Here is a 21,904-nt window from a genome sequence, read left to right on the forward strand (position 1 = left end):
TTTCTTTTAGGGGATCTGTATACCTGTTTCTCTTTCCTGTAATTCTTCTAGTTACTTCTACCAGAATCTCTCTCAGTCCAGTATGAAGCATATTATAGTCCATAGTCTCTGAAGTTACCCTAGAATTATCATATGCCCAGGGTGTTTGTGTTAAATTTATTTATGTTTTTAGACTTATCTATCTTTTAATACTTCATGATTTCTCCTTACTCCTTCTTCTCTACCATCTTCTCTTCTTGCTTTTAAAAATTAAGCTAGGTAAGACGAGATTGTATCACTTGGAAAGAACCTAAGAAAGAATAATCGCTGTTTCAAAGTTAAATGAGATCAGAGCACTGCAGGACAATTCCAGCCAAGGGTTAAATAAGGTATAGAATTCAATCATGGATTCTTCTGGGACTGAAGGAACTGACGGGATGGATAGAAGGAAAAGTTAGAGCAAGGGCTTTATCTCCACTTGATTCCTTTTAATGCTGTGCTTTTAGATACTAGCCTAGTTATCTAAAATTCATCTAACACTAAAGAGCTATATAGAGGCAAAATGAGAATATCTAAAGAAGAAAAGAGATTGAAGGGAAAAGAGAAGGCTGGAAGGCTGTAGCCATAAAGGGACAAACACAGATTGAGTTTATGCAAATTAGGGATAATCAATACATGCAGCGATATTTAGTAGATGTCTTTGGGCCAAAAAAAAAAAAAAAAAAAAAATACAGGCAGAAAATAACATGAAAATGAAAGCAAGTAGGATAACAAATCCAGAAGGGTTTATACCCACCACACAACTCTGTGAGTTCTATGGACTGTTTTTCAAGATGCCTTAATTCTACAAGCATCACCTTGGAAGATTTATATTGAAAAGCTATTTGAACAATGATGAAATGGGTGCTTTGAGTTGTTATTTTAAATGAAAATACTCTATGCCTTACAAAAATGTCTGTGTTTAAATATTTTTTTAGCCAGTAACCTAGCTGCAACCTCTGCTTCCCAGACTTATTTAATATTTATTGAAAATTTCTGGTAAATACTGAATATTAAATTTTTACCCATCTTTAGTTAGTTACCATATTATCAAAATTATGAAATTCTTTAAAACACAAGCACTTTAGCTGATTATGAGTGTGTGTGTGTGTGTGTTTATATATAACATATAGGATCATATATTTGATAATATATATAAAATCTAGGGTCATAAGCTTTTTAGATCACGAAATTTTATTGAAATATAAGCAATTAATGTGGATCACCACTAAATATTAAATGTTCTGTTTTGACCATGCCCAGCCTATTTGCTCAAAAGTTTTTCCCTATGTCATTTCATGATGGAGAATTAGATAACATTGTTGGAGATTAGCAGTCTAAAGTAGTATCCTGAGTAAATGACATTTCACTAGAATTATTAAAAAAAAAAAAACACTTCACACAAAAAGAGAATAAAGCAGAGATAAGACTTTAAGAAAGTGTGTTATAGGTTAGGTAGGAGAAACTATGTTTAGAACTACTTTGGTCTGATAAAGCCATTTAAACCCACATTGATTGGATTCTTGGACATATCACTTTTACTTTTGTCACAAAGGAAAGGCAGGCTTTTGAAAGTCAGAATGAATGCATCAAATATAATCTACACTTACATACATTTGTGTGTGTGCGTGTGTGAGGGCAATCACTCTGAACAAAAAATTAATGTGTTTTCCCTTAATATTGATATTCTGGTATATGTGTATAAACCCTATTGAAACTTTTTTATAATAGAAGTTTATTTTTCTGCAATATTATAAATATATATATCCATATTCATAGTATAATTATTCCAAATAATAAATTTTCATATTTTCCCTAATGCTGATATTTTGTTATAACTTATCAATTTCTTTTTATGATATAACTTTATTGTTCTGCATTTGGAAGAAAAAACAAAAATATTAAAATATACACACTGTCTTTTATTAAAAGGTACTAGCTCTGTTTCTAAATGCATAACTGCTACAATTCAGGTAGGAAGAGGGCTTAAAAGGCTCAATGCCTACTTCAACCAGAATCCCATGACTTAAACATCCTGCTATGCGTTCATGGAGACTACAACTGAAGGCTTCCCAGAATATATACAGTGAAACCATTCAATGTTTCATTATTTAATTAAAAGTAATTTTTCTTGTGTTTTTTATCTTTGTCATCTTTTAGACTGTAGGTTTGAAGAGGATGTAAATATTAAACAGCATGCCCCAGGCTAGTTCTCTAACATATGTGATTCAGTATAATTTTAAAAACGGATCTCCATTAACGTATTTCCCCTAGGCCAAGAAACTCATGTGAGGAAATAGTGTACAATGAATGAAATGGCAATTTGCATAAATGGTAAATAATTTACATTATTTCTAATATATTGTATTCTAAATATCATAATATATAAATTGCATTCTAAATTTTAAAAATACTTTTCAAGTTATAGTTCTTTTAAATGATATGTTTAGTTTATTAAACAAAATAATCTGACCTTAAGTTGTTCTTCCAAAACAGCAGTTGCATGATCTCCACTAGATTCATCAACTACCACCACCATGTGGGTGAGAGAATTGACCCTGACTTGTTCTTGTTCTAAATCTTCCTGAAGCACCTGAAAGATAAAATGTTTTAAAGAAAATTAAAATAATAGTCTCATATGTATATTGAAATCATTGGCTCTCAAATGATGAAATTTATTTCTGCTACATCTCGGGTAATGCAATTTTTTTAAACTATAACCATTCCAAGCAGATTTTCTGCTACGATACTCAGCAAAATTTGTATATTTCTACTGTCAATTTAACTGAGAAGTATATAGGGAAGACATGCATTAAGAAAGGTACTGCAGGATGTCCTAATTCTTGTCCCACCCCCTTTCACTTTTTCAAGCACCTTTCTTCTAAAATTATCAGCATTTCTGGCATTTTCAGGTTCTTCTCTACTGAAGTTCTCCATTACCATGGAACTAAAACTAAAGTCTTGATCCACAAACCCATCCTGCTACTGTCCTATTATGTGTTCCTCTTCACTGGAAAAAAAAAAAAAGTGTTTCCTACAGTTAGTATTTCCACATATTTATTCTACTATTCACTTCGCCCACTATCCCACTTTTATAAAGGACACCATTAATTTTCATGTTCCTAAATCCAATAACCATTTGTTATAGCACGTTACTTGGCATGTCGATTACTGAATTACTACCCTAATTGGTCTCTCCCTCATTCTTGACACCCTCTTCTCTTAGAGCTCATGTAACACCGTCTCTAAATTACCCTCCTATACTAATGTGCTACCTTATTTATTTATTTATTTTTTTCATTTGGAGATGAAGTCTCGCTATGTCACCCAGGCTGTAGTGCAAATGGTGTGATCTCGGCTCCCTGCAACCTCCACCTCCTGGGTTCAAGTGATTCTCCTCCCTCAGCCCTCCCGAGTATCTGGGATTACAGGTGCATGCCACCATGCCCTGCTAATTTTGGTATTTTTAGTAGAGACATTGGCCATGCTCGTCTTAAACTCCTGACCTTTGGTGATCTACCCACCTCCTCCCAAAGTGCTGGGATTACAGGTGTGAGCCACCATGCCTGGCCTATCTGCTACTTTTTAGCTCCTTTACTGGTTTCTTTCTCTACTGCTAAAACTACCAATCAAATGTCATTCCTATTTATAAAAAGCAATAGATTCCTATCACACTAAGAAAGAAAATTTAACTTCTTTACCTGAAATTCTTATATAATCTAGCCCCTGCCTACCTCTGCAATCTTGATTGTATACCATTCTTGCCCTCTCACACTGTTTCAGGCTGACTTGCTTTTTCTCTCTTCCAAAAATGTGTCAAGCTGTTCCCTCTACCTGGATTGCTTTTCCTCCAGATCTTTAAATCATCTCTTTCTTATCATTCAGGACTCAATATAATTGTCACCTACCCAGAACGGCTTTTCTTGAGCATGTTATCAATGTTTCTCCCTAGTAATTTGCTACTTCTGTCATTTTTTAAATAGCATTGTCACTATTCAGTAGTTTCTTATATATCAGTTTAGTCCTTTTTTTGTCTCTATTTACTAGAATATGCAATCCACCAGAACAGAGATGCTCTCTGTCCGTCTCACTATTGATTACAAGCAAATAAAGATCAATAAACATTTGTCAGATAAATGGTGCCATGTGGGGGTTTGGTGAAAATACGCACAGATGAGTTTGTTGCTTCCTGATTGCATAAAGATTACAATATAGTAGGAGGAATTTTTTTTTTTTTAGTGTAATCACAATTACACTAACATCAGCAGAAAATAACCATTCTGTCTCAACTGAACCCTGGGATAAAACTAGAATAATTCAAATCTTGGCTTTCTAACTTAACAAATGTGGCTATGAAAAAATCATTTTCCCCTATTAAGTGAGGCTGTCATAAAATAATATTTCCAATCTTTTTAAAAACATGATGTACAATTATTTTGTAATGATGAATGGGGTAAACACAGGAATAAATTAAAGGTAAACATAGGAGGCTGCTCTAGAACCAAGATATCTTGCCAGGGTGCTTCAGATCCCCTACAACCTTACCTTGCTATGCTAATTACTACTGGAATTTCTCTGAATAGGTATTTGAGATTTCTAGTCTACTAGTCTGCTTCTTAGAACATTTTGGTATGTAACACAAGAGTAGAAAAACAAGTTTGGGACATTCCCTGTTACTTTCTGGCAAACATGCTGTCCCTACTTGCAAAACTAGTGCTTAGCACCTATCCATCTAGCCCTTAGGTATTCAAACTCTATGGCAGGTGTACAGGAACTTGTTAGCATGGCTGAATCATAATCCAAATGTATGAGCGTTTTTAATCCCAGGCTTCATATTTTCCAAGCCTCAACATTTTAGAACACTATAAAATCACTTCTTTTTACTTCGTCTCTCTAGATTTTCACGCTGCATTTTCAAGTGAAGCAATTTAGAATAAAATGACTATGCATCTATTTTGTGTGTGGAATCTATACTGCCTATCATGCCTTTGACATTCCAGAGCTTATAATGGTTAATAAAACTCTTTCTGCCATGAGGCCAAAAATGGAAACATTAAAATTCAGAGTTGTCCTTGACAGTCATGTTGAGTCTGTGTTTTCTGAGTTATATAAGACAGGACTGGGAACATTTTAAACGTGTCAGCCAGGAATATTTCAAATAATAATTAAAATGATAATGTGGTGGCCAATGCATCATAACTTTGGTGTTCTGAATTTAGCCAGTTCTTTTCAGTCATTCAATATGAGTATATGTAATAACATATATTATAAGGTTGTAATGCCATACTCATCACATTTTTACATGTAAATTGTTATTTTCACAATTTAAACATATTTTGCTTAAGAAATGTAAGAAAAACATGGTTTGATCCATGAAATGAATCCAACTCCTATTGAATCTTTTAAAGCATATGTGACCAAACAAGATTTTCTCAGTTACTTAGTTCTGATTTTGTTTCTTTTATCTATTTGTTTTATAATCGGAAATGGCATTCTTGTCATATTGATCAAGGGTTTAAATTTTATGCAGCGCAGAAGTGCTAACACAGAGTACCACTAAAGCTAGCTGTGAGGTGATAGCATTAAAATCAAACACAGAAACCGTCCAGACTTATGGTGAGTAGAAGGAAATAAAGTAACAGGGTAAAAGCTCTCTACAGTAAGAATGTTGAAGAGTCCAGAGTACTGGAGTAGATTTGCTTAAGTTGCATTTGATTTAGTCTTATTTCCAGTATCTCTTCTCCTCTATAACTTTTAAAAATTGTATCTCTTCTTTCTCCCCTAGTCAGGAATTGAACTAAAAAAGGTTAAACTGACTTTTCTGAGCACACTCAATAGCTGTAAGGCAAACGCTATTGTAAAATTGTAGGCATATTCCTATTTTCTCAGACTTCAAATGCGAAATAAATATTAATGAATATCACAGTATTAGATAATCTCCTTAATAATAGCAAAATAAAGATTATAAAATATCCAACGTCCAGGGTCTGGTTTTTTTTTTTACACTGATTCTTATAAGTAAGAGAAATGCCAAACACAAAAAGCTGAAGTTAGAAAGTTAAATTGTTCTGCTAACCTAGGAATCCATTAATAAAGGCCTTGATCATTGGGGTAAAGAACACATGCCTGCTTTTCTAGCTGTAAAGACAAGGATTCTCAAGACTATTTAAAAAAATAATACGCTAAAGTGTTGTAAGGCTAATTTAAATCAAATTTTAGGTTAAATATTGACTTCTTGTGATTTGAATTTTTCAAAGATGAATTTATACAATGGAGATTTAAACTTGATTTGCTAATTAAGCCTGAAATATGAGCCAAATTATTTCCAAATATAGATGCATCCCCAAGAAGTACACAAAAATGTTTGCCTAACAGAAAATAACACCATCAAATTAAAATATTGTAATACACTATTGTTAAAATGTTTTCCTTTATTAAAAGCTTCCAGATTGAACACCCACATACACATATATATACACATACTAGGTATTTATGCATTTATTTTCATTATTTTATTAAAGGAATGTTTTTGTAACACCCACTGGATTTAAAAAAATCTAACTAAAATATCTAACTAAACTAACAAACTCCTAACTAAATTTCTTTACCATTATTAGATAGATATAAATGTAAGTGATATTTGTTCTCGAATGTCAAATAATGTATTTTTTTCCTTATGACAAGAGAAAATGCCAACAGTGAAATTTAACATTAAGAATGCCTAGATTTGACAGTTTTTGTTATACCTCTGTGAATAATTGCATTTCTTGTAAATAAGTCTCTAGTTAAAGGCCTTAATAAAATTTGTTCCTCCCTTAGTACGTTTTCCCGATTCTACTGTTTAAACATGACTCTTCTTGTACTTCTTTTAAATGCCATCAGTGATAATGAATTCTTCTAGCTCTCATCCATGTCAAGTTGGTTTTCAAAAGTGGCTGAGAATAACCACTGGCGAGTCACTTCAATGTTTACTCCAGACATATGCTCTTTTACCCTTTCTTAGCGCACATGTAAAATAATGCTTAGAAAATAAAGACGTGAAATTATGTAAGGCTAGGGAAATTTTGATTTGATGTTAAAGGCTAAGAACAATAATTAATAGAATAGTAGTATAATAGAAAACAAAACAAGGTTGGGTCTCTTGTAAATTCCATAGGAAAAGCTTTTGTTTTACTCATCTATTTCTTTTGGGTATAGCATAGACTCAGCTACCAGAAAGCGGAAAGGACAGCTATAACCTATATATAGAGTTTATTTAACTTCTCCTACTTCATTGAATAAGCAACAGCAAATTGCCAATACTTGCAGGTCACACACACACACACACACACACACAGACACACACTCCTAGAAAGAACACAGACCATGTGTTCTTCATGAATTTGAAGGCCATCTATTGTCAAATGACTTTAACAAATCTGGATGTTTAATTATAAATATTAATTTAAGTAGTTTGTAGTTTATCTAAATAAATGTACTTTAAGGAAAAGACTAATGAGAAAAAAACTGTAGCAAATATAAAATCTGCAAAGGACATTAAGAATTCAGAAGTTTCTAGGAATAGAGATAGTCTAACAACTAGAAAAGTGATAATCTTAAAAAAGCTGTCTCATGAACAACAACAAAAAAATCCGTAGATACTAATGATCATGCTAATGTAATACATCCAGACAGGAATTGACTTTTTTCAAATAAAAACTTGAAATACAGATCAGAAAGTGAGGATTTCTTTGGAAATTATGTGGTGGTAATTTATTTTTTTCATTTTATTTTCCTCTATGGCCCATTCTTTCTACCACCTCTACACTGGGCTAGGCACTATATCCCTTGCAGGCCTGAATGAAATGATCTGGAAATGACTTTCAATTTTATTTGCAGTGAAATATTCACTTTGCTAAGCCTGGCTGTTCACAGTACTGTCTAGATTCCCATGAATATCTATTTATGGTATGTTACTTTGTTATACATTGCTGAATATTTTATATAATTTTCCCCAACAGGCTCCCCTAGAAGAGCTTTTGATATTCACTTATTTAAATGTGATTGTATATATTTAATAGTCCTTATATCAGAACATACTGATTCTATCTTTTTGTTAGAAATGAATGCCTATGTTCCTGACAACTCCTAAACTACCAAATGGAGGTTCTAAAAAACTTGCAGTGGGAGATTTGAAAGGCTATAAAGACACACTAAACGTTTCTCAATAGCAGGAAGGGGACTCAAGAAATATTAAAAGATACTATTTTAAAAATAAAGTAGAGGGGCACGGTGGCTCACACCTGTATTCCCAACACTTTGGGAGGCCAAGGTGGGCAGATCACAAGGTTAGGAGTTTGAGACCAGCCTGACTGATCAATATGGTGAAACCCCGTCTCTACTAAAAATACAAAAATTAGCCAGGTGCGGTGGCATGTGCCTGTAATCCCAGCTACTTGAGAGGCTGATGCAGGAGAATCGCTTGAAGCCAGGAGGCAGAGGTTGCAGTGAGCCAAGATCAGGCCACTGCACTCCAGCCTGGGTGACAAAGCGAGACTCCATCTCAAAAAAATAAAAAATAAATAAAATAAAGTAGACAATTAACGTGCCCCCACATATGGAAAAAGACATAGGATGAAATACGTTGACCAAAACTTGTGCATGACTATGAGGAAACAGTATAACTGTAGTCAAAAGTGTAGTATCTGAAATCAGATTTCCTATGTGTAATTCCTGGAAGCATCAATAACTAACCATGTGACCTTGAGAAGGTCTTATACCTCACCAAGCCACAGCTTCCTAATTTGCAAAACTGAGATAATAATACTGCTTATTTCTTTATGTGGTTAAGAAGATTGAATAAGGTAAAATCGTTTTGGGTTTTGCCTGGAAAACAGTACAAATTCCAAAAGTATTAGTATCCAATTAGTTAGAAGAATTCATATTTAGCCATATTTATATTAAATATTTGAAACTAAACTGCAATAACCCAATACTAATATATTTTACCCTCATCTAATACATCCTGACCATCATCCTTTCTAATAGACATCATAAGTACAGGGAGAGATTGTGATTTTGAAAAGTCATGAAAAGAAGTACTGAAGTTACAGCAAAGTTTTAAGGTCTGGAGAAATATATAATAAGTGTTCAACCCTTAAATAATACATGAAATTCCAATTTATTTACAAGACATTAATAACAGTAGGTTCAAACTACCTGATCTGATGGTATCATAGAAAGATATGCATAGTCAGACATACGTCATGGAGAAAGAATAGTCCCTAATCACTAAATGGTAGCCCTCAATTCTCCTGCCTTTCCTACTCTTTCTACAATCCATGCATGCATCCACCCATACATTCTGCATATAGATACATAATTAAAATCAGATTAAAGTAAAAGCCAGTAACACTGAATAAATAATTATAAAATGCATTTACTGAAAATACTTATTGAAAAAGAAAAGAACAAGATTACTGAGATGGAGTTGGGGTGGAAAATTTCAGGCAGAGCACAAAGGAAATGATACGTATTGTGCTGCTAACAGAATATAGTTGTGAAATTAAGTTCTAATGATTATTCTCCTGCTCAGACAGCATTGTCATTCTTATCACAAGCCTATTTTCCTCTCTTTTTCCTTTATAGTCCCTGTTGCCCCTATTTTAAAGAAAGAACTACAGGATTAATGTTGATGAATTATTTCATTAAGTATTTTGATTCTGATTATTTAATGCATAGCTACCACTACTGCTCATTCTATATTTGAAGACTTATATGCACTCAGTCTCTGTACCTTCTATCCAGACATTTCCAATCCAAGGAAACCAAGTGCCACGACAACTTCACATCTCTTTGCCACTTCTCTGCATTTGCTCTAGCCTCTAGGATCTCAAATGGAATCAAGCTCTATGGGAATCTCAAAATGGAGAAAAATGGTCTTGGTTCAAAGGCAGACAGGTCAAAGTTAAAATCAGAATCTACCAATTACTACTGAAGTTGCCTTGAGCAACTCCTTAAACACTTTGAATACATTTATTTGTCTGTAAAATCAAGACATTTATAGAGCATTCTATTCTACAACCACAGAATATACATTTTTCTCATTTCCACATGGATCATTATCAAAAATTGAAAATGTTCTAGGCCACAAGGAAGTTCTTAACACATTTTAAAAAATCAAAATCATATCAACCATTGTCTTGCAGCACAGTTGAATAAAACTAGAAATGAATACCAAGACTCCTTAAATCTATACAAACACACGGAAATTAAACAACCTGCTCCTGAATGATCTTTGGAGAATGAAATCAGGGAAGAAATTAAAACTTTTTGAAAGAAATGAAAAGAGACACGCAACACACTTCAATTTCTGGAATACAGCAAAAGCAGCGCTAAGATGGGAAATTTATAGCACTAAATGCCTACACCAAAAAGATAGCTCTAAAATTAGCAACCTAAAACTTTACTTCAAGGAACTAGAAAAACAAGAACAAACTAAACCCAAAGCTAGCAGAAGATACAAAATAACAAAGATCAGAACAAAACTAAATGAAACCGGGATAATAAAAGATAAGAAATAAGAAATAAAAAAAATAGGCTGTGCTGGCTCACTCCTGTGCTCACTCCCAGCACTCTGGGAGTCCAAGGCGAGTGGATCATGAGGTCAAGAGATTGAGACCATCCTGGCCAACACAATAAAATCCCATCTTTACTAAAAGTACAAACAAAAATAGCTGGGCATGGTGGCACGTGCCCATAGTCCCAGCCACTCGAGAGGCTGAGGCAGGAGAATCACTTGAACCCAGGAGTTGGAAGTTGCAGTGAGCCAAGATCAAGCCACTGCACTCCAGCCTGGTGACAGAAGGAGACTCTGTCTCAAAAAAAAGAAAAAGAAAAAGTCATTTATTTGAAAAGATAAATAAAATTAATAGACCACTAGCTAGATCAACCAAGAAAAAAAGAGAGGAATCAAATAAGCAAAGTCAGAGACAATAAATGTGACAGTACAACTGTTATTTCAGAAATACAAAAGATATCAGAGACTACTATGGGAATCTTTAGGTATACAAATTAGAAAATTTAGAAGAAATATATAAATTCCTGGATATAGATCACCTCCCCAAATTGAACCAAAAGTAGCAAAAATCTTGGACAGACCAATAACAAATTGTGAAACTGAATTAGTAATAAATTATCTCCCAAGAAAATAAAGCCCACAACCAGACATATTCACAGCTGAATTCTACCGGACATGCAAAGAACTGATCCCAGTCGTACCGTAACTGTTGCAAAAAATCAAACAGGAGAAAATTCTCCCTAATTAATTCTACAAAGCCAGTATCACCCTGATACCAAAGGCTGGTAAGGACACAACAAAAAAAAGAAAACCACAGGCCAATATCCCTGATGAACCTAGATGCAAAAATCTTCAACAGAATACTCCAAACCAAATCCAAAAGCACATCAAAAAGATAACACATGACAACCAAGTGAGCTTCATTCCAGGTATGTAGGGATGGTTCAACATATGCAGATCAATATGTGTGATTCACCACATAAAGAGAATTAAAAACAAAAACCATACGATAATCTGAATAGATGCAGAAAAGGCATTTGATAAAATTCAGCATCTCCCCATAATAAAAACCCTCAACAACTAGGCATTAAGGGAACATATCTCAAAACAACAAAAGTCATATACGACAAACCATGAGCCAACATCATACTAAACAGGAAAATGTTGAGAGTACTCCCTTCCTGAAGAACAACAAGACAAGGATACCCATTTTCACAGCTCCTATTGAACATAGTACTGGAAGTCCTAGCTAGAGCAATCAGGCAATAGAAAGAAGTAAAAGGCACCCAAATTGGGAAAAAGAAAGTCAAACGATGTCAGTTCATTGATGATAGGATTTTACATCTAGAAAACCCTAAAGACTCCACTAAAAGGCCCCTATATTTGATAAATAACTTCAGTAAAATTTGGATATGAAATCAACGTAAGAAATTGGTAGCAAAGGTCAAAAGAGACAAAGAAAGGCATTTCAGAATGGTAAAAGGATCAGTACAACAAGAAGAGCTAATGATTCTAACTATATACGCACCCAATATAGGAGCACCCAGGTACATAAAGCAAGTTCTTAACAACCTCCAAAGAGACTTAGACTCCCACACAATAATAGTGGGAGACTTTGACACTCCACTGTCAATATTAGACAGATCAATGAGACAGAAAATTAACAAAGATATCCAGGACTTGGACTCAGATCTGGACTAAGCAAACCTAATAGAAATCTACAGAACTCTCCACCCCAAATCCATAGAATATACATTCTTCTCAGCTCTCAGCACCACATTGCACCTACTTTAAAACTGACCACATAACTGGAAGTAAATAACTCCTCAGCAAATGCAAAAGAACAGAAATCATAACAAACAGTCTCTCAGACTGCAGTGCAATCAAATTACAACTCGGGATTAAGAAACTAACTCAGAACTGCACAACTTCATGAAAACGGAACAACTGGCTCTTGAATATTGACTGGATAAACAATGAAATTAAAGCAGAAATAAAGATGTTCTTTGAAACCAATGAGAATGAAGACACAATGTACCAGAATCTCTGGGACACATTTAAAGCAGGGTCTAGAGGGAAATTTATAGCAATAAATGCCCACATGAGAAGCAAGGAAATATCTAAAATCAACACCCTATCATCAAAATTGAGAGTTAGAGGAGTAAGATTTAAAAACTTAAAAGCTAGCAGAAGACTAGCAGAAAGCTAGCAGAAGGAATAACTAACATCAGAGCAGAAGTGAAGGAGATAGACACACACACACACAAAAAAAAAAAAACGCTTCAAAAAATCAATAAATCCAGGAGCTGGTTTTTTGAAAAGATCAACAAAATAGACAGACTGTTAGTCAGATTAATAAAAATGGAAAGAGAGAAGACTCAAATAGATGCAATAAAAAATGATAAACGGGATATGACCATGGATTCTACGGAAATAGAAACTACCATCAAAGTTTACTACAAACAACTCTATGCACATAAACCAGTAAATCTGGAAGAAATGGATAAATTCCTGGACACTTGCAACCTCCCAAGCCTAAACTAGGAAGAAGCTGAAACCTTGAATAGGCCAATAACCAGGGCTGAAGTTGAGGCAGCAATTAATAGCCTACCAACCAAAGAAGCCCAGATCCAGATGGCTTGACAGCCAAATTCTACCAGATATACAAAGAGGAGCTGGTACCACACCTTCTGAAACTTTTCCAAATAATCCAAAAAGTGGGAATCCTTCCCAAATCATCGTATGAGACCAACATCATCCAAAACCCTGCAGAGACTCAACAAAAAAAGAACAGTTCAGGCCAATTTCCATGATGAACATAGATGCAAATATCTTCAATAGAATGCTGGCAAACTGATTGCAACAGCACATCAAAAAGTTTATCCATCATGATTAAGCAGGCTTCATCCCGGGGATGCAAGGCTGGTTCAACATCTGCAAATCTGTAAAGGTAATCCAACACATAAACAGAACCAAAGATAAAAACCACATGATCATCTCAATAGATGCAGAGAAGGCCTTTGACAAAATTCAACAGCACTTTATGCTAAAAACTCTCAATAAACTAGGCATAGACAGAACGTACCTCAAAATAATAAAAGCTATTTATGAAAAACCCACAGCCAATATTATACTCAATGGGAAAAACTGGAAGCATTCCCTTTGAAATCTGGCACTAGACAAGGATGCTCTCTCTCACCACTCCTATTCAATATAGTATTGGAAGTTCTAGCCAGAGCAATCAGGAAAGAAAAAGAAATAAAGGGTATTCAATCAGGAAAGGAGGAAGTCAAATTATCTCTATTTGCAGACAACATGATTGTATATTTAGAAGACCCCATCATTTCAGCCCAAAATCTCCTTAAACTAATAGGCAACTTCAGTAAAGTCTCAGGATACAAAATCAATGTGCAAAAATCACAAGCATTCCTATGGACCAATAAGAGACTTAAAGAGAGTCAAATAAAGAATGAACTGCCATTCACAATATGGAGATTCACAGTATGGAGATTTCTCAAAGAACTTAAAACACAGCTATTTGATCCTGCAATCCTAGTACTAGGTATATACTCAACAACAACAGCAAAGTATATTACATCAAAAAGATACCTGCAGTTGTGTGTTTATCATAGCATTATTTACAACAGCAAAGAATCAACCTAAGCATCCATCAATAAATGACTGGATAAAGAAAATGTGATACGTGTATACACACACACACACACACACACACACACACACACTATAGAATAATACTACACAGCCATAAAAAGTATGAAATCATGTCATTAACAGCTACATGGGTAAGAACTAGAGGCCATTACTCTAAGTGAAGTAACTTGGAAACAGAAAAATGCCGCATGTTCTTGCTTATAAGTAGAATCTAAACAAAGGGTACACATGGACATATAGAGTGGAATAATATAAATTGGAAACTACAAAAGATTAAAGGGTGGTAGGGGGGTGAGGGGTGAAAAATTACCTATTGAGTACATTGTTAGCTCTTCAGGTAGTAGATATACTAAAATCCCAGACTCCACCACTATATAATATATCCATGTAACAAACTTGCACATGTACCCGAGTCTATTTTAAAAATCCTTCTAGGACATGTTTATTACTAGAATAAATGAGAGAATACATTATATTCAGCTAGCACAGTGCTTAGTAGAGTTGGTAGGTGGTGAAATGCTTATTTTCTTTCACTTCTGATATCTTCACATTATCCTTCCATTCTTACACTAAGATGCATGGAAATAGAATAGCTCTTTGGGGCATCAGTATTTATTTCTAATAACTTGGTAATCATATTATGTATATTTAATTATTAAATATTCTCAGCATGCCAGAACTGTAAGACCATTATGCAAAAACATTTTAGTGCTTTTTTAGTCTTACTAGATATGACTTAGATTTTTAATTGTTAAAGTGTACATTATCATTAATTCCATTGAATAATAGAGTACTATGAGTTTTACTAGAAATCTAGTAGTATTAGAAATCTATCAGAAAGTCTGTTTATAACAGAAACATTACACATACTACTCTATAATTAACAATTTATTCTTCAGAAAAAGTATCATATTCAACCTCACTTTTTAACATGGTAATGGATTTATGGTCATGGAATTTGTTATCAGATATATTTATATATTTATATAGTGTAAGAGAAAATTACTGCCTTAAAATTCATGTTATCGTATCTGTCTTAGCTTTCTTGTAAAGAAGTTTCCCTGAAATGCATTCTAAAATGTTTTATATAATTAAATAATTGATTTACATTATTAATTTTGTATTACCTATACCAAAGAGCTGGAATTGATTGTTACAGTACTGGTTCAGAAAAATAGAGACACTTTACAGGAGACTAACTTAGTAAATGAAAAATAGGGTCCTTATTTTATCCTACCACAGAAGTCAGCATCTTCTCATGAGGAAGCATTACAGGAGGAATGAAGTATTATAACTCCCATTAGGGCCTCTAAGATGAAAGAGTCTTGAGCAGGTAAATTTTTGTAGCTATATTGATTTACTTTAAAACAAAGTTGTGACACTGTAATGTTACTGAATCAATACTCAGTAATTTCTAATAAGCTAAATAATAATCTGATAGCTAGAAATACTTGATTTGTAAAATAATACTATGGGCATAGATTTTATAATCATTTTTATTTTAATCATCTATAGCATTACTATGCAAATATATCCTTGGAATATGATGTCTGTTAATACAATGCTTATGGGAAATTAGATGTCTTCTCAATTAGATTTTAAAAACTGAGTATCATGCACCTACTACTACATAGACTGTGTAAGTGTATTCATTTTTACATTAACTTCCAATCATTTATGTCAAAACAATAATGCTACCACTCAAATCAATTTCATGGTCAATGGTTTACCACTATTAAGATATTTGAATATGGGAACACAACAGAGATAGAAGAAGAAAAGTCAGGGATAGAAGACATCAGAGATAACATCACCAGGTAAGCCACTTTATATATTTTTCTATACCTTTACGAACTGTTTTTTTTTTTTTTTTTTTTTGCTGTACTCACTTTTTATCAAAATTTCATGCCCTTGTCAGAAAGTTAGCCATGATGAAGACAGTTTGAGTAATAAAACTAGTCAATATTATCAGAACATCTGTTCTAAAAACATTTACTGAGCATCAATTATTGACTAAGTACTCTGCAAACACAAAGGAAATCTAGCTCTCTGGTTATGTTTTTTCTGATTTTATTGTTCATTCTCCTTACCATCATAACCATTAAACTTTCATTAGGCACTTATTAGGGCAAAAGACAGGAAGTAAAGTGAAACTTCATAGCAGAAACAAATAACACGAAATTTTAATCTTGCTAAGTATGAGAGAGAGCTTTTTAAGGACTAAAAGCACAACTTGATTCTGTGACACTGTCAGTCTTAACTGAATCACTTATCCTTCCTCCAACTATTACATTTCTCTTTTATATTGCCTATTTTCTTAATTCCAGCTCTCAGGTCCCAGTTGCCCAGTCCCAGAACCTATTATTTTGAGCTTTTTGTTCATTCCCTAAATCTAGCCCTATTGGTTTTGAATTGATCTCCAGAATGCTTCATACCCGTTTACAATTTTTACTGACATTGCTTTCATTCAGAGTCTATGTACTTTCTGCAATATCATCTTAACTTGTTTTCTGGCCTCCTGTTTCTCTGTTCTTTCATTTATCTTACAAGAAATGTAATCTTAAATATTAAGGTAAGTTTTCCTAAATTGCTGCTCTTTCTAGTTTAATTTCTCATAAATAATGGCTTCCTATTACTCATAGAATAACTGTAAATGGCTGAGTCTTTTATATAAGACTCATGATCACCCTCTATGATTAGCCTTACATCCTCCAGCATTAAGTGTACCACAAGACTTCATAAATGACTGGTTTCTGTATTCTTCACAGCACCCATGTGCTATAATGAGTGTTCGTTCAGTGATATGGAATAGAATACAATGGAATGAAATGAAATGTCAGATCCTTTGGCAGAATTACACCTAAACCTTGTCTGTTACATAAACATCTAGATCATTTTAAAGGCCACCAGATGAGGATATTTCACAATCTTTGCAACCCAAATGTCTGCCTTTAAGTAACCTTCAAGGGAAGGATAGGTGACTGAGTTTTTAAGAGGTTACTTAGCTTGTATTAATCAGTGTTTCACATACAACCTTCACTGAAGTCAGAACGTAGAGTATATATTTATATCTGCAAATCTTAATAATTTGTAAAGTCTTTGTTAATGATGTCACCAAGATAATGCATCTACGACAAAAGTCTAAATCTCTCAAAAGAAAGGAAAACAGAGCTAGTAAACTGAGCTTTAAACTTTTTCCCAGTCTCACTGCCAGTAGACAAAAGATTTCACTGTTAAATATTTTCCTTTTGATAAAAGTGCCTTCCAAAACGGCAAGCTTCTTTTCGATTAATGAAAGCTCAAGGCTTTTACCTCTCAATAGCATCATGCCACTCCTTTGAGGGAAATCATTTCATTCTTTATCAACATCACTAATAAAGCCTATCCCTGAAGACAAAAATGACCAGCTAGAATTATATGTGACATGTTTTTTCAGAGGGGAATGAGAGGTTCAATTTGTGAACTCCCCAGAGAGAATCACTCTTGGGTGCCTCAGATCTAAAGCAAATCTCTAAATTCTCTCCCCAAAACAGTGTCTATGAAGAATGAATGGGTTCTCCCAAATGTTGCAGCCAATGAACTTTTCTCAGTTACCCTGAGTGAAGAGTTTGGCTACATTTAATAGTAACTGCAATATAGGATCAATTTCTTTACCTTACCTAATTGCCAGATTCTGTAAAAGTGACTTATTTTCCTGACATTTCATAGTGTTTAAATTTCTAGCCTGCCTCATAATAAAACGCTGTTGAAATGAAGATAGCAAAGGATCCTGTCACAGAATATACAGAAGCATATCTGTAATATGCACAGTGTACTTGCAAGATTTGCAAACATTTTAATCTTGCCCTCCAGTTGAGAGAGAAAGCAGGCGACCTCTGATCTGAACAGAATTTAAATCAATTCCCAGCAATAAAATCCATATCTTATCTTTAATTTTGTCGTCTGCAATCATCTTTAAGAAAAAATAAATGGCAATAGTGCAAGGATTTAATGTCCATCTACATAAAGTTAAAAATAAATAACTCAAGTATTATATTAGGTTAGAAGTTTCATGATGCAGCAGATGGGAGTTTCTTTAGCGGGTACTCTCAGGTTACTGATGTATTTTGTTGTCAGAAGGAGAAATTTTCTTATTTTCAATGATTTACAATTCTTGAGAAGAAAAGCTGCAAACTTAGTTTGAACTCAGTTACACAAAGGAGGAATATTTATTTATTTTTATTTTATGAAGTGTGGAAAACTAACAAAATAGTTCCTTTTAGGCTGTATATAGTTTTAAAAGACGATATACTGCACATGTTTCATGTCTAAATAAATTCAACTCTTTGCTAAATTGTTTGATTAGTTAAGTCATCATCTTCTCACTAAAACTGTTTCCAAGTAACAAAAGAGCATTATACATTTTCAGGACTTGACTATCTTTCTTAATTTTATATATATGAAAAAAATCTTTGCTGGAGTGTGCTCAAATAGTTAAAAGTAGGAATTAGCATTCCTCTCTGAGCCAGCAAACCAATGCCTTCTGGCCTCTTTATGCTCTTCAAATAAACAAACATTTCCTGGATGTCAAATGTTATATAATCAACTTGCATATAATCTTGTTGCCTTCTTTAGTTTCTAATTTTTTCTTCAAGGCAATTTCATAGTCATTAGAAATGGCATACTTTCAAGTAATGAACAATCTATTTAAATTTTATGACAATATTAGTCAAACATTTTCCATTTCATTCACATTATATCTTTCAGAAAAAAGTACAGAACAGTTCAGGTACCTGCCAGAATATTAAGATCTTGGATGGCTTGTCTCACCTTAATGAAGAGTCTGTTCAGCATCCCAAGCTAAGAATTTCCTTCATAGCTGCCCTAAGTTATCCATACTTATAGCTATGCTAACATTCTCCTTCCACTGCTCTTTTGGAGCTCTTCTTCATGGCTTTCTCTTTATACTCCAGGCATCCAGCACCAGTGTCCTGCTTTCTGATGTTCAGTGTTACTGGCCTAATCTTGGCCTTTCCTAAAATACTTCAAGTTCCAAACGTGTTGGACACATTAAAACTATTACTGGAAGAAACACTAGAAACAAACTGACTCAACACTTTTATTTACAAAGTAAAGATAGAGAGAATCTGAGACATTATGTGATTTTAGAAAATGACAATTATAGTTAGTGGTAGAACTTTAACTCAAACTCTGGCTTCTAGTGGGCGAAGGTTGTCTTGGGTGAGATTCCTCCAAAAACACAACCTGAGCAAAAGATTTGGGAACAAATGGTTTATTTGGAAGGTGAACTCATAAGGCATTATGAGAGAATGGGGATATGCAGGAAGTTACCTTATGGATATCTGGAGCTCAGTCTTGCTGGGGAATCTCTGAGAGACTGTGGAGAACTCACCTTAGCGACAAAGATTCTATTGGATTTCTCTATCAACTTTTACTCCTTATTGGCTAAGGGCAGCTCTGGTGGCACTAATTCCGTCCCGTTCCTGTCCACTTTCAAACTGGGTGAAATGTTTCTGCACCAGAAATGCCATCAGACAGAGAGAAGCCATAGGTGTACACCAGTCTTGTCCAATCATGACGCAGGATGGCTTTGAATGTGGCCCAACAAAAATTTGTAAACTTGCTGAAAATTTTTTGGCCAGACCCACACCTGTAATCCCAGCACTTTGGGAGGCCGAGGCAGGCAGAACACAAGGTCAGAATTTCGAGAACAGCCTGACTAACATGGTGAAACCCAGTCTCTACTAAAAACATAAAAACTACCCGGGAATGGTGGCATGTATCTGTAATCTCAGCTACTCAGGAGGCTAAGGCAGGAGAATCGCTTGAACTCAGGAGGGAGAGGTTGCAGTGAGCCAAGATTGCACTACTGCAATCCAGTCTGGGTAACAGAGGGAGACTCCACTTAAAAAAAAAAAAAAAAAATGCCATTATTTCTTTTAGTCCATCAGCTATCATTAGAGTTAGTATATTTTAAGTGTGGCCCAAGACAATTCTTCCATCGTGGCCCAGGGAAGCCAACAGGTTGGACGCTCCTGATGTATACAGACACTTTCTGCATGTAACTTCCAGTGTAGGCCAAGGGCAAGAGAGCAGACATGGTGTAAACCAGAGATGTAAATGTTCCACACAGGAAAAGTGGTACATTTAGACAACTAGCACTGGACCTAACTTATTCATCAGTTATTCAATTAGTATCCATGTGACAAGTTAACATATCACAGTCACAATTTCAACATAATTATGATATAGTTGGTGTCAATTTTTTTTCCTTATGGTGTAGCAGATAGGGATTGCCATAGTTACAGCTCTTCTTAAATGCTAGATCTTAAACTGCTGTGGCCAAAGGATTCCTGGAGGTCAGTAATAGTAAGGGCTGACCCCATTTGTCATTGAAACCTGAGGTCATTAAATTAAAAAAAAAAAACACCTAGAACTTAGAAATAAATGTGTATTTTATTTGCATTGAAGAAATGTGAAGCGATATCTGACAGAGTATTATAAAGAGAGAGAATTAAGTTAGGCAAAAAGCAGATTTAGGAGGTATGAGGTAAAGGAGCAGATATTCCCTTTCAAAGTCATAAATCCAAGAACTACCGATCACAAGCAGAGTTGCCAGATAAAATAAAGGATACTCAGCAAGATGTGAATTTCAGATAAACAATGAATAATTTGTGAGACATACTAAGAAAATTATTGGCTGTTTATCTGAAATTTACATCTAGCTAGGGTTCTTTTATTTTTGTTTGCTCAATGTGGCAACCCCAATCCTAGCACAACCACAGAGGATCTTCTCTGTGTGGGTATCCTCATGAATTGGGCAGGAACCTGTTTCAACAATAAAACTCAGAGTTAATTTTAATATTTTATAGCATTTATTAAAATGAAGCATCCTCATAATTTTGGATCAGAAATATTATTGTAGAAGTTTCAATCACAGAAACAAAAAAAAAATGCGTTCTGGCAGCAAGGGAGCATAACTGTAAATGTACAAGTAAACTGAAGAAAAAAGATGGAAAAATTAACATTTAAAAATGTCATATTTTACAGAAAAGCAATGCTAGAGACCCTCATTTATCATCAAGCTTGGCTGGCTTCAAGTTACTATAAATTCAAAGTATGTAAAAAATATCTTAGTCTTATTATTTAAATTTGCATTACAAGTAATCTCTATGAAGGCTTTCTTCCAGAAAAGCAAATTTTTAATAAATCACATACCCTGTATTGTTTTCATTCACAGATATGTTTGATTTCTTTTCCAAATATAAAAATCCAAGTTATGTTATTTTTTAAAAAAACAAATGTATGCTATAACAAAAATGCCTGAGAATGGATAATTTATGAAGAACATAAATTTATTTTTTCAAAGTGCTAGTGTCTGGGACATCCAAGATCTAGGTGTTAGCATTGGTGAGGGCCTTCTCCCAGAGTTTTCACATGGTACGTGGTGGAGGAATAAGAGATAGGAGAACACCGTGTGAACTTTTTTTTTTTTTTTTTTTTTTTTTTAATAATAAGGGCCTCAATCCTATTCATGGTGGAGGAGCCCTGATGGATTAATCACCCTTAAATATCCCACTTCTTAATAATATCACCTGAATTTTAGAGGGGATTCATTCAAGCCATTGAAACAAAGATTGCAAAAAAAAAAAAAAA

The 21,904-nt window shown here is 34.2% G+C and overlaps 1 protein-coding gene across 10 annotated transcripts in view; it reads right to left on the reverse strand.

Annotated features, from left to right (window-relative positions):
* The window catches only part of DMD (dystrophin), a 2,654,855-nt gene that overhangs the window by 1,519,011 nt on the left and 1,113,940 nt on the right, over nt 1–21,904 (reverse strand). For all 10 annotated transcript variants that reach the window (XM_074391460.1, XM_074391461.1, XM_074391462.1 and 7 more), the window contains one exon: nt 2,492–2,611. In XM_074391460.1, the coding sequence (XP_074247561.1) occupies nt 2,492–2,611 (120 nt within the window). The remainder of the gene's footprint in view (nt 1–2,491; nt 2,612–21,904) is intronic.

Source organism: Saimiri boliviensis, chromosome X, assembly GCF_048565385.1.
Source record: "Saimiri boliviensis isolate mSaiBol1 chromosome X, mSaiBol1.pri, whole genome shotgun sequence".
Classification (NCBI taxonomy): domain Eukaryota; kingdom Metazoa; phylum Chordata; class Mammalia; order Primates; family Cebidae; genus Saimiri; species Saimiri boliviensis.